The sequence below is a fragment of the Rhinopithecus bieti genome, unplaced genomic scaffold (genome assembly GCF_001698545.2).
Source record: "Rhinopithecus bieti isolate Rb0 unplaced genomic scaffold, ASM169854v2 scaffold_39962, whole genome shotgun sequence".
Classification (NCBI taxonomy): domain Eukaryota; kingdom Metazoa; phylum Chordata; class Mammalia; order Primates; family Cercopithecidae; genus Rhinopithecus; species Rhinopithecus bieti.
The window spans coordinates 209,597-224,009 of record NW_016816432.1 but is presented as its reverse complement, the minus strand read 5'-3'; the positions used below and the strand labels follow the sequence as shown (position 1 = coordinate 224,009).

General features: G+C 40.6%; 1 protein-coding gene across 4 annotated transcripts in view; it reads left to right on the top strand.

Annotated features, from left to right (window-relative positions):
- Positions 1-250: 250 nt before the first annotated feature.
- FMO5 (flavin containing dimethylaniline monoxygenase 5) overlaps positions 251-14,413 on the top strand; it is a 33,878-nt gene continuing 19,715 nt past the window's right edge. The window contains exons 1-5 of one of the 4 annotated variants that reach the window (XM_017854885.1): positions 251-611; positions 832-1,006; positions 10,653-10,841; positions 13,077-13,239; positions 14,002-14,144. In XM_017854885.1, the coding sequence (XP_017710374.1) occupies positions 872-1,006; positions 10,653-10,841; positions 13,077-13,239; positions 14,002-14,144 (630 nt within the window). In that variant the 5' untranslated portion in view covers positions 251-611; positions 832-871. Of the gene's footprint in view, positions 1,007-10,652; positions 10,842-13,076; positions 13,240-14,001; positions 14,145-14,413 lie in introns of all 4 variants that reach the window. The other 3 variants (XM_017854887.1, XM_017854886.1, XM_017854884.1) reach the window with 3 other exon arrangements.

Below are 14,413 nucleotides of genomic sequence, written 5' to 3'. Positions count from 1 at the left end.
TATTCCAGCACTCAGCTCAGTGCACGGGGATTTAAAAGTAAATTTCTACCAGAAGTAGAGATTCTTAGATCCAGATTGTGAGGAGGGGAGGAGAGAGGTATAGGCGAGGCGGGGGCGGAAGCGGGGGTAGGGTCATCTGTTTGAACAGATCACCTGAAGGGTAGGTGTTCACTTAAGCATTTGGAGCAGAACTTGCTTTGGGGTTGTTGACAGTTTCCTTTTCACTAGAAAGTGTTTGTCAGTTTAAGGCAAAAACCAGGAAGTTAAAAGTGGATGCAGAGGCGAGCACAGATGGGGCTAGGGGGCACTCTGTTTTCAGAGAAAGTAGTTGAGAGTGCTGGCAACAGCAGCTGAAATACAAAGAAGTTGTAGGATTAACTTTTTCGCCCAAAGCAGCTTCAGCCCACGTTTCATTCCCATTAAGGGAGGGAGAATGGGTGCCGCTGAGTGGGCGGGGAAGTAGTCTCTGAAAGGAGGTGGAGCGCTACAGCCCCTCCCCGTTGGCTCTTGCTGTTTGTATACTGTTGGTTTATACTAATTTGACAACAGCCGGCTATTGAGTCGCCTCTTGATCGCAGCTGAAGGATCTGTTGAGGGCTTCAGGAAAGGCGGTGAGATCCGGTACCGCAGCAGAGCACTCTCGGCTCTGGGTCTCGCAGGCGCAGGACTCCCCCATGCCAGCAGAGAGATTTCCTCTAGTGAAGAAGACCGTCGAATCTGTCCTCCTCAAGGCAGCTCTTGTACAGAATTTATTCGAATGCCATGGCCAAGGTCTTCCTTGAAAAATGTTGACCGATGTGTGCCTTTTGTCTTTTGTCATCCTTTCTTTAGGATAGGCGACATTGACCCACGGTGAAGATCTCTGGAGACCATGGCTAAGAAAAGAATTGCTGTGATTGGGGGAGGAGTGAGCGGGCTCTCGTCCATCAAGTGCTGCGTAGAAGAAGGCCTGGAACCTGTCTGCTTTGAAAGGACTGATGACATCGGAGGGCTCTGGAGGTTCCAGGTACATACATCTCCTAGTCCCTTAATACTTGAAACCCTCCCTGCAACTAGGTGCATACTACAGTTTATCTTAACAGTGTCAGGTGGCCGGCGCGGTGTCTCACGCCTGTAATCCTAGCACTCTGGGAGGCCGAGACGGACGGATCACGAGGTCAGGAGATCCAGACCATTCTGGCTAACACGTGAAACCCCATGTCTACTAAAAATACAAAAAAATTAGCCGGGCGTAGTGGCGGGCGCCTGTAGTCTCAGCTACTCGAGAGGCTGAGGCAAGAGAATGGGGTGAACCCGGGAGGCGGAGCTTGCAGTGAGCCGAGATTGCACTCCAGCCTGGGTGACAGAGCGAGACTCCGTCTCAAGAAAAAAATAAAATAGCCGGGCGCGGTGGCTCAAGCCTGTAATCCCAGCACTTTGGGAGGCCGAGGCGGACGGATCACGAGGTCAGGAGATCGAGACCATCCTGGTTAACCCGGTGAAACCCCGTCTCTACTAAAAAAATACAAAAAAACTAGCCGGGCGAGGTGGGTGGTGCCTGTAGTCCCAGCTACTCGGGAGGCTGAGGCAAGAGAATGGCGTGAACCCGGGAGGCGGAGCTTGCAGCGAGCTGAGATCCGGCCACTGTACTCCAGCCCGGGCTACAGAGCGAGACTCCGTCTCAAAAAAAAAAGAAAAAGAAAAAAGGAAAAGAAAAAAGATAGTTGTTGGGTGCAGCACACCAACATGGCACAAGTATACATATGTAACAAACCTGCACGTTATGCACATGTACCCTAGAACTTAAAGTATAATAATAATAAGGCCGGGCGCGGTGGCTCAAGCCTGTAATCCCAGCACTTTGGGAGGCCGAGACGGGCGGATCACAAGGTCAGGAGATCGAGACCATCCTGGCTAACACGGTGAAACCCCGTCTCTACTAAAAANAAAAAGTATAATAATAATAAATTAAAAAGATAGTTAAACTTATTATATTCCAAAGAATACCAGCCACCTTTATTGATCTCCAAACTGACATGCATTGGGTTTGCTGAGTTTGCTTTTATTTTATTTTTTCATTTTCGAAGGATAATTTTATTTTATTTACAGAAAATTCAGCAGTGTACATTTAACCCAGTTTAGTGGCAACTTCTTTCACCTTTCCGTTTTCCAGCTTAGTGATTCAAGCGACAGATTTAGGACCCAGGACATTGCCTCATCAGTGGCAGCGAATCTCATCATATCTGTCTATGTAATTGGTTCTGAAAACTGCCACCAACTTAGCCACATCTCCTTTGTCTTCCTAGTAAACCTGTGTGAAGGCAACGTCGTGCAGGTCTTCCCGTGGACTAGACATCTCAATCTTAACTTGCCCCTGATAATGCAGTAAGGGACCCCCATTTTGGGACACAGGACAGGCAGGAAGACAACCAGCACGATGGGATCCGCATCGTGTGCCATCACCACCAGCTGAGTCAGCTGAGTCTTCTTGTTCTCCACCAAGGTGGTGATTGTGTTAACCCCTGCTGGAGAGACGGGTGGTGTCTGGGTGGGTATCCCCTTTGCCAGCAGCTTTCTTCACAGTTCAGGACAGCAGTCTCTGCTTCTTCTCTCGTTTTGTCTCTGGTCTGTGCTTGTGGGCCCGCATAAGCAGTCAGTAGCTGTTTGGCAGTGCAAGACCTGGGTGAACTGGTTAATGGCGGGAAGTGCTTTCTGCAGCTTATAGAAGGATAGCTCTTTGCTGCTGCAACCTGATACAGGGGGGCCATTTGACAAACAGGGTGAGGTCCCTTTGGGGCTGGATGTCCTGTCCAATGCCAAAATTCTTAGGCTTTTTCTCAAACAGAGGATTCGCAACATTTTTGGCTTTCTGCTTCTTCACCACAGCAGGGGTGGGGGCCGCCTTCTTTCCCTTAGCCTTCTTTCCTATTGGTATCTTGGGTGGCTAGAGGAGAACAGGTTTGCTTTTAAGCTAGCTTTCTGAACAGTGAATAGTATTGAGGTGCCCTAGATAAGTTTTACATTTCATATTTCATAAAAACTAACAGTGTTGGCCAGCTACATAAAAGTGGCTTTATAGCGTTTCTTAGTTGAACAGAAATACAATCCTCTTGCACCCTGACTCTGTTTTGGGGACTAATTTTATGTGACAATGGTCCTTATTCATATCTGGAGTGGATCCCCTTGGCTGACCTGCATACCTATATCATCATCAGTCTTGGACATGGGCAAAAGCCCATTGTTTTTAGTAAACAGAAAATTCTACTCTTAAGATCTGGCCACAATATGGTAGGGAGGTTAAGAATGCAGTCTTAGGCTCAAACGTTATTTCTGTCACCTACTAGCAGTGTGACCTTGGGCACATCATTAAGCCTCTCTATACCTCTGTTTCTTCATCTTTAAGAAGTGGATAATAATAGTATCCACTTTATAGAGTTATTGTCAGGAGTAAGTGAATGGATAATTATGCCAATCACTAACAACAGTGCCAGGAACGTAGTGCTACATGTTGGTTATTCAGTAGGCCTAGGATGGGACTCACACATGTGGTGTCTTTACTAAGCATCTTAGCCAGGTTTGGCAGTTACTGAAAAGGCATGAAATCAATTAAGGATGGGAGGAGGTTGGGAGGGCATCCATCACCCTGTCTGACTATCAAGTTTCTGGTTTTTATCTCCAATGTGGTTTAAAATTATTATCTGCTAAAGACTTAATGTGGAGGTTTTTCTTCTGATTATCCATTTGGCAAAATTTTAACACTTTATAAACTGCTTCCTTGAAAATAAATAAGCTGTGTTTCATCATAATGCTCTGACCTCTGTTACAACAGACCACACCTGTGGTTCACCATTCTATTTCTAGAGCCAAGCATGTATTCTATCTCCATTTTTTAAAGTTCCCCAGATGATTCCAATGTGCAGACAAGGTTAAGAATCACAGTTCAAAGAGAGTTTCTATTCCGTGGGATTTTGAGAATCTGACAGAAACAGTAGCCCCAAACTGTCCTCATTCCTCCCATTTAAATTTTTCTTCTTTCTTCTGTTCTTATTACTTCTTCCAATCCCATCAGTTCCAGTTACCCCAACTTCCATCCCCTGCTCTCTCTCTTTCTTTTTTTTTTCTTTTTTTTTTCTTTTTTAGACAGAGTCTCACTCTGTTACCCAGGCTGGAGTACAGTGGCGTCATCTCAGCTCACTGCAACCTCTGCCTCCTGGGTTCAAGCGATTCTCATGCCTCAGCCTCTCAAGTAGCTGGAATTATACACATACTACCATGCCTTGCTAATTCTTGTATTTTTAGTAAAGATGGGGTTTCATCACGTTGGCCAGACTATTCTCGAACTCCTGACCTCAAGCTCACCTCGGCCTCCCAAAGTGTGGGGATTACAGGCATGAGCCACCGTGCCCGGCCTCTCTTTTCTTACACAGACTTCCTGATCAAATAAATGTGTGAGCCTTGTGCCTAGGTAGGAAATATAATCAGTGTATAGAATTTGTAGAGGGAAGATTTATTCATCAATGGTAGAAAACTGTAAAATCCAGGAGCAGAAGCTTCCTTTTCTTCTACTCACTAACCCAATACTGCTCTGTGCTCACTCTTTTGTAAAGCAGTGGATTGGCACAGTGATAAAACTTACCTAAGGTCCAGTTGGGTGGTTCGAAGGACTTGAAGGATTTTGTTGACATAGGATAACGCTTTGTTGTGGTTAGTGATTTGAAAAAGAGTTGAAATATAGGAGTACCTCAAAGAGGTGAGATCTGTCATTCGTTTCACTCACTGATCCCAACAGACCTGCTGTGGAAAGCATGGCTCTACCCTTTGTAAACTTTGAACTTTTGGAATACAGGTACAGACTTGCATTTATCAGTACCTCATAAAGTATTTTATTACAGAGGGACTTTATAAATATCTCTTGAATGAATAAATGAAATAAAATTCAGAAGTTAGGAATGTGCCTCCCCTGTTCTCCTTACAAACAAACATCTTAATTCCAAAATGACCCTGCCATTCATTAATTTACCTTAATTTAAAAAAGATATACTTGTGTACAAACATATTTAAACAAACTTTTAATTTTAGAACAGTTTTAGACTTACAAAATTTATTTGGAAGATAGCACAGAGAATTACAGTACACCTCATGTCCAGTTACCCCATTATTAACATCTTATATTAGTATGATACATTTGTAAATAATTAATGAACCCATATTGATGCATTATTATTAACTGAATTCCATAATTTACTCAGATTTACTTAGTTTTTCCTAGTGTCCTTTTTCTGTTCCAGGATCCCACCCAGGATACCGTATTACATTTAATAGTCATATCTCCTTAGGCTCTTTTTGGCTATGAAATTTCTTAGACTTTCCTTGTTTTTGATGCCCTTGATAGTTTTAATGATTACTTACTGGTCAGATATGTTGTAGAATATCCCTCAGTTGGGATTTATCTGATTTTTTTCTCATGGTTAAACTGCAGTTATGAATTTTGGGGAGGAATATTATAAAGGTAAAGTGCCATTCGCCTAGCCTCCCATCAAGGTTACATACTGTCAACATTATACCCACGGTTTTTTTTGTTTTTTTTTTTTTGAAACTTAAAACTCATTTTATGTTATTGTAAGTAAGAAATTAGCATTCAATATATGCCAAAATATATCTTTGTTGAAGTGTAAGTTTGTTTCACTTTTCTATTTTTCGTTTTCCAACTTTTATTTTAGGTTCAGGAGGTACATATGAAAGTTTGTTACAAGGATAAATTGTATGGGGCTGGGATAACTGCTAGCCATATGCAGAAGATTGACACTAGATCCCTTCCTTTTGCCATATGTGAAAATCAACTCAACATGGATTAAAAAGTTAAATGTAAAACCTCAAACTATAAAAACCCTAGATAATATCACTATTGATGTTAACCTTGATGTCCTGGCTTGAAACAATGTTTGTCAGTTTTTGCTGACACTGTAAAGTTGCTCCTTGTTTTTCCCTTACCATACTGTGTTCTTTGGAACAAAGCCACTGTACACGGCCCACAATTAAGGGTAAAGTCTTCTCTTCTACACGGCCCACAATTAAGGATAAAGTCTTCTCTTCTAGGCCTTCAGTCTTTCCATATGAACTTTAGAATTCATGTGTTAACTTGGATTCTAAAATAGCTTGCTGGGATGTTGATTGGGATTGCATTGTATCTGTAGGTCAAGTTGGAAAGAACTGACATCTTAACAATATTTAATCTTCCAGTCTACAAATCGGAATATCTCTCCATTTATTTAAATCTTAGACTTTCTTAATCTGTGTTTTATAATTCATGCTTATAAATCCTATACTTTTTTTATATTTATACCTACGTATGTAATTTTGGGGGCATTATTATAGATGGAGTTTTTAAAATTTCAAATTCCAGTTGTTCATTCTGGTATATAAAAAAGCAAATGGCCGGGCATGGTGGCTCATGCCTGTAATCCCAGCACTTTGGGATGCCAAGGCAGGTGGATCACGAGGTCAGGAGATAGAGACCAGCCTGGCCAACATAGTGAAACCCCATCTCTACTAAAAATGCAAAAATTAGCCAGGCATGGTGTCATGTGCCTGTAGTCCCAGCTACTCAGGAGGCTGAGGCAGGAAAATCACTTGCATCTGGGGGGTGGGGATTGTGGTGAGCCAAGATTTTGCCACTGCAGTCCAGCCTAGGCAATAGAACTAGACTCTGTCTCAAAAAAAAAAGCAACTAAGTTTTGTATGTTAACCATGTATCCTGCAACCCCGCTGTACTCACTTGTTGGCTCTAGGATTTTTTTTTCTTTCTTTCTCCCTTTCTTTCCTTCCTTCCTTCCTTCCTTCCTTCCTTCCTTCCTTCCTTCCTTCCTTTTTTTAATTCTTTGGGATTTTCTATGTAGACAGTCAGGTCATCTGCAAATAAAAAGTTACCTTTATTCCTTCCCAATCAGTATATCCTTTACTTTTCTTTCTTGTATTATTGTACTAGCTAAGACTTCTAGTACAATGTTCCATAGGAGTGGTGAGAGAGGACATCCTTACCTTGTTCCCAGTCTTAGGGGAAAAGTGTCTAGTTTCTCACTGTGAAGTATGATGTTAATTGTAGGTATTTTATAGATGTTCTTTATCAAATTGAGGAAGTTTCTCTCCATTTCTAGTTTGCTGAGAGTTTTTATCATGAATGGGTGTTGTACAAACAACATTTTAACAAAATAAAAGAAAAGAAAGAAATCCTACTGCCTTAATAAATCAACTGGTTTTCTATATTTTCACATTTTTTCTATTTAAAATAAATAAAGCATACTCAAAAGAGACATGTCTAACAGGGAGAGATTATACAATTATATACCCACAGGTAGACACAATATTACATATTTGGTGAATAGAATGTAAATTAAATTTTACAATTACTTTTTTACTTCAAGTTATATCATAGGCCGTTTGTAACGTTCCTGCACAGACTTCAAAATCATAGTTTTTGGTGTCTCCAAATTCACTTTCCATAATTCATTAACTAATTCATTTCAAAGCATTTATTGCACATCCAGTACACACCAGGTCCATGATAACAGAGATTTAAAGAAGGATATGGCTACTCTCGGGTTTCTCACAGTCATGGAAACAAATGCTTGATAATATAGTGTGTTTAAGTTATCTTTATAGAAATATGAACAGAGAGTTTTGGGAGCTTGGAGAATGAATAGGGGAATCTAATTCCCTGGAGAAATTAGAAAAGTCTTCTTGAAGGAAGTGACATTTGATATAACTCTTGAAGGACAGGAAATTTTCCGGGTGAAGAAATAGTAATATGTACAGAGGTTTAAAGTTGTGCAAGAGCTTAGAGTGTTTCAGGAACAATTTAATGACTTAGAAATTTGAGATTAAATAAGGACAACACTGGATGAACATTAAAAGATAAACCGGGCTAGATTGTGAAATGTGCTAAATTTCAAAATAAGGAATTTTGTTTTCCAGATGGAATCAAGAGAAACTATTAAGCAGTGGAGTGGCAGGATCTACTTTGTATTTATCAGGATACCCATGGAGTGGCGTGGAAGATAAATTCTGCAGGTTGAGGCTGGGCGTGGTGGCTCACGCCTGTAATCCCAGCACTTTGGGAGGCTGAGGCAGGTGGATCACGAGGTCAAGAAATAGAGACCAGCCTGGCTAACCTGGTGAAACCCCGTCTCTACTAAAAATAAAAAATAAAAATTAGCCAGGTGTAGTGGCACGCATCTGTAGTCCCGGCTACTGGGAAGGCTGAGGCAGGAAAATCGCTTGAACCCAGGAGGCAGAGGTTGCAGGGAGCTGAGATAGTGCTACTGCACTCCAGCCTGGCGACAGAGCGAGACTCCGTCTCAAAGAAAAACTTTAAAAAATTCTGCATGTTGAGATACTGTAACTTACTAAACCATTCATCTGTTTTGGGAACATTTAACATTGTTACTAATTAATTGCTATTTAAGTTATACAAAAATATGTCTTTATGCATTTGACTTTATATTATTTTGCAATTTTTCTTAGGACAAAATTTTGGGAGATACATGTGTCTTATTGAACTCTTTTTGAGATAAATGTTGATGTATATTATTAGTTTTGTTATGCATTTTGCGAAACTTACATCTTATTCTGTATATCCCTTTCTCAGTACAATTTGATATGCATCCATTAAACATTTATTGAGTGCTATGTATCATTGTGGATGCTGGGAGAAAAACCATGAGTACAATTCACGGGGCTTACAATCTAGTTGGGGAGATAAGGAATACACTACAAAACATTACGGAGGTCTTTGAATCCTAAGCTGAGAAATAGGAACTTTATTCTACAGGAAATGGGGCAACATCTAAAATTTTAATTAGGGCAGAGATGTAGTCCAGTCACACCTTAGAGAGAACACTTCAGCTGAAATAGGTAGGATAGTTTAGAAGAAGAGACTTCAAAGGAGACTTGTGAAAATGTTATTAGCAGTTAAAGAAATGAGATTTTGGATTATGGGTCAGAGAAATGGGAATGATCAATTTAGGATTCCTAGATTGAATAATTACGCAATAAAAATGGGAGAAAATCAATCCTAAAGGAGGACAAAGCCAACAAACACTCTCCTTTGTGGCTATTTAATGTTTCATAATACTCAATATTTCAATATCTGTTCATTTCTAGAATAAAAGGGAGGAGGAGATCCAAATTGATTAAGGTGATTTTCCATAGTCAAAACAATTTTTGAAAATCTAAAAATTTGAAAACTCCTCATTTGTGAAATCTCTGTGACAGAATAATAGGCTGGGTAGATTGCATCATTGCATTACTTTATGTGATCACCACAACAATGCTATAAGGTAGTTAACAGGAAGGTTTTTTTTATTTTTATTTTTTTCTTGAGATGGAGTTTTGCTCTTGTTGCCCGGGCTGGAGTGCAATGGCGCGATCTCAGCTTACAGCAACCTCCACCTCCCGGCTTCAAGCAATTCTCCTGCCTCAGCCACCCGAGCAGCTGGGATTACAGGCATGCACCACCACGCCCAGCCAATTTTGTATTTTTAGTAGAGACGGGGTTTCTCCATGTTGGTCAGGCTGGTCTTGAACTTCCAACCTCAGGTGATTTGCCCGCCTCGGCCTCCCAAAATGCTGGGATTACAGGCATGAGCCACCACGCCCATCCTCAATAGGAAGTTTTTGAGGATGCAAAGAAGTTTATTGTAGGGGAAAGAACACTGAATTGGGCATTAATGTCATCCAATGCAGTGCATCTCAGTTTGCATACGCATCTCAATCGCGTGAAGATTTTGCTAAGACGCAGGTTCTGATTCAGTAGGTCTGAGGTGGGGCCTGAGAGTCTGCATTTCTAACACAATCTCTCAAGTGAAGTCCCTGCTGCTAGTCTATAGGCCACACTTTGGTAGTAAGGATCTAGAGCAGTGATTCTCAAATTTCAGTTGTTTTGTTGGGCATTTAGCTTGTTTCATTTTTATATTATGAATAATGCTGGTATTAACATCCTTTAACATAAATCTTCCTCAGCAATGCTGAATATTTTTTTCAAAGGCTAGGTAAATTGCAAGGAGTTTCATATACATTTTAACACTGCTCTCCAGAAAACAATGTTGGAGATGTTATACTGTTTCCAGTACATGGAAACTGTTACACTCTTTCCTGTATACGGTCCCATTTTGCCTCACTGTTACTCATTTAAAAGACTATTACTCAATGTTAGTAACACTCTCTTCACATGTTTAGAACTTCAGCTGGGATAGAATAGAATAGGTAGAATTTCTGGGGACTGGCCACATACTTTCTGTCCCAGACATTCTCTTCATGTGGTGAGGCTGGACTTCCTCATGGTATGGTGGTCTCATGGTAGTTGGATTTCTCATATGGCTGCTAGCTTCTACCAGAGCGAGCTTTCTGAGACCCAGGCAGAATCTGCAAGGCTACTTATGACTTGGTCTTAGAAGTCATTCAGTGTCATTTCAACTGTATGCTGTTGTCAAAAGCAAGTCATAAAGATAACTGAGATTCAAGGGGAAGGGACTTTATAAGGGCACAAATACTGGAAGGTGTGTGTGTGTGTGTGTGATTGACACTTCTTTCAGAAAGCTTTTTCAGAGGTTTATTGACTATTTATAAAACATGAAGATGATTCTCAAGTTGCTATGAATATTTTCTATTTATTGCAGGAAAATCCTGAAGAAGGAAGAGCCAGTATTTACAAATCAGTGATCATCAATACTTCTAAAGAGATGATGTGCTTCAGTGACTATCCAATCCCAGATCATTATCCTAACTTCATGCATAATGCCCAGGTCCTGGAGTATTTCAGGATGTATGCCAAAGAATTTGACCTTCTAAAGTATATTCGATTTAAGGTAGAAAATTGTGTGGATATCTTTGTGTTTGATGTTGTTTGCTAAGTAAATGAATAATGTGGTTTCAGTTACCAATGTTTACTTCTAAAGATTGGCTTGATTTGCACATGTATTTATCCTAGCCAGGGAAAAACTCCATTCTTTGCCCTCCTTGCTCCTCAAAAATATTCAAGGGATGGTCTCGCTTTCATATATTTGGCTGCAGATACAGGAAGCCACCTGGCAGAGTGTTTTCATCACCTTCATTTCACATTATTTGCACATAATTGCAATAAACAGATGAAGGGAATTGTTTTTCCCATTACAGAAGGGAACTGATAGGTATGGGAACTTTAAAACTTTCTGGTTCCACAGTCCTTTACTGCTTTGCCCTTTTGTACTTTCTGAAGCACTTTCCAATACATTTGTTTACATGAATATCATAAAACCCAGTGAAGTATAGTTGTTGGGTAGTTAACTTTGGTGTAGAGGGAAGAACATGGAATTGCAGAACAAAAACCTGAATTCTGGTGCTTGCCCTACCACTAACTAACTTAGATGTTAGACAAGCAATTTCCTCAATTTCAATTTTTAAAAATTTTCTTGTTTATAAAACAAGATGACTGTACTAGATCACTTCTGTGGTTCTCTTCCTGCCTAAAGTATCGAGGACTTTCATAATTTCTGATCATGACCATAAAAAACAGATATTTCTGACAACTGGCAAAAGCCCAAACCTTCGTGCCTTCTGATCATCCTGCTAACTCATGCCTTTTTCTACTTAACGACAATAAGAAAATGAAAACATAGTGAACTTCTAAAGTAAGTCATTTACATTCCATTGGTGCTTCTCTTCATTTGTTTAAACAATACTTATTGAACAAATTTGTTATCATACTAAGCATTGAATATGCAAAGACAGAAAAGAGAAATCAGTAACTTTATAGTTTAGTTAATGGGTAACAAATGAAGAAAAATTTTATTATAAATATAATTAATAAAAATAAAGAGTTACATGAGGACAAACGCTAGAGATCTATACGTTGCAGTTCGGAGGAGAGATGTTGAACCCAACAGGACAGGTTCCAGGGAAGTTTTCTTAAAGGAGAAGGGTGAGTAGGAGTCTACCAAATAAGGAATAAAAGGGTTATCTAGGCAGAGGCACCAGCCTGTGTAAAAGAACATGACAGAGGAACTATAAATAGTGCTGGATGGCCAGGGCATGCAGGGGTGGGCTCTCCCCCCCCCCCTCTCTTTTTTTTTTTTTTTTTTTGAGACAGAGTCTTGCTCTGTTGCTCAGGCTGGAGTATAGTGATACAATCTCGGCTCACTGCACCCTCCACCTCCCAAGTTCAAGCAATTCTCCCACCTCAGCCTCCCAAGTAGCTGGGATTACAGGCACGTGCCACCACACCCGGCTAATTTTTGTATTTGTAGTAGAGACGGGGTTTCGCCATGTTGGCCAGGTGAGTTTTGAACTCCTGACCTCAGGTGATCCACCTGGCTCAGCCTCCCAAAGTGCTGGGATTACAGGTGTGAGCCACCGCACCTGGCCAGGGGTGGTGTCTCTATTAATCCATGAAGACCTTATGGTCATAGGCCCTTAGAAGCACATACTGTTTCTTTAACCTAAGTAGAGTAACCCATATTTATTATTTTTATAAAGTTAAAAATCGTAACACTATCCTGTTTCATAGCCTCTTTCTTTATAGTTCCTTGTAAAATGGGTATTTATGGGAGCTAAAGGGAGATTCACTTATATAAAATGAGAGCCACTGAGGTGTTTTTCTACCCTGCCAGGAAAAGGAGCCCTATAGCTCAGTCACTTGTTTAAAGGTGGCCAGAAGAAGAGAACCTGGGGTAAGAAGACATCAGGAGATCTCAGGACATATAGGGATCAGGAGAAGAATAGGCATTTAGTGCATGGAGTATCATAAAAACACAGGAGAAGCCCAGGCTTTCATCAGGTGTTACAGTGCCTTAGGACATGGACCAAGAGACCTAGTGACTTGCACTTTTCTAGAAGAGGAGGATACATTAGCCTGCCAACACTATGTTATTTTTTCCTGTCTTGGGGAAGTTTTCTCATTCTGGCCACAGCCCAAAACAAAACAGTTCTTATTTGTGGAATATGAAAATCAAATATCCCTGCATGGGTCCTATTATGTGATAGTACCTGTGATATCAGCCCTTTGTGTAACACTGCAAGGAGAGCCATGTCAGGGATGTCCCTGTGGTTATCACTTTTCTTTTCAGACCACTGTGTGCAGTGTGAAGAAGCAGCCTGATTTTTCAACTTCAGGCCAATGGGAAGTGGTCACTGAGTCTGAAGGGAAAAAGGAGATGAATGTCTTTGATGGAGTCATGGTTTGCACTGGCCATCACACCGATGCTCATCTACCTCTGGAAAGCTTCCCTGGTGAGCAACTTACCAGGAAGGAAGACCTTTGACCCATGCCTGTGACCTGACCCCTGAGGAATGGGAGGATTGTAGTCTGAGTAATTCCTACTTTGGAATGAAGTAAGACTTACCCTAATTCTTCTTGTTCCCCAGAAAGATGTTGGGGTAACTTGTATTATTGTCATTTTTGTAATTTTGGAGATTAGAGTAAAATTTGAGATCTCTTTAGTTTTACAATGACTTTAGTTTTTCTAAGTATCAAAAGGAAGAATGTGGAGTTCTTGAGGAGCATTAGGCTAAATGAGGAATTTTTCAGCAATAAACAGAAATATTGAGTTTCTAAGGAAGGAATGAAAGCTTGAAGAATTTCAGTCTTTGGCCTGGATTTTCATTTTTAAAAAAAGTACTCTGTATACTCTAAAGTATATAAGAATACATGTGCTGTAAGCGAAATGGGAGTAGGTATTTAAGGGGATGAAAAGACAAACGAGAATGGAGGTTTTCTGAGGCAGTTTATATTCATAGTCTCTAAATCCAAAATACAAACACATCCTGAGTTAAGCAAAGTATCTATGACAAGGAAATCACAAGGTACTACTCTGAGGTTACAGGGGAAAAAAAACAGGCAAAAATACTGAGAAAGGCAAGAAAGTAGCTGAGTAAAGAGAACACTTGGAGAATATATGCTTAAACTTAAGTCTGCAAAAAGACCAAGTGACTTGACAAATGATATCCATCATATAAACCATTACCCAATAATTATTTTCCCTTCTCTTGCAGGAATTGAGAAGTTCAAAGGGCAGTACTTCCACAGTCGAGACTATAAGAACCCAGAGGGATTCACTGGAAAGAGAGTCCTTATAATTGGCATTGGGAATTCTGGAGGGGATCTGGCTGTAGAGATTAGCCACACAGCCAAGCAGGTTTGAATCACTCCATTATTTACTTTGTTTAACTCTAGCTTCAGTTTCTCCAAGGAAGCTGCAGGTGGGCCCAACAGAGAGTAGGGATACCTGCACATAGCCCATCAGTGCCAGTGGCAAATGTAGGGCTTGGTTTCATTACCTCAGTTGGCAACATTGTGATTGATGCTAATAGAGGAGTTAAGGCTACCAGTTAGAGTTCCATTATGCAGCTGGCCTCACACCAAGGAACTGGATCGGCTAAAGTCTGGGCTCATTATCCTAATCAG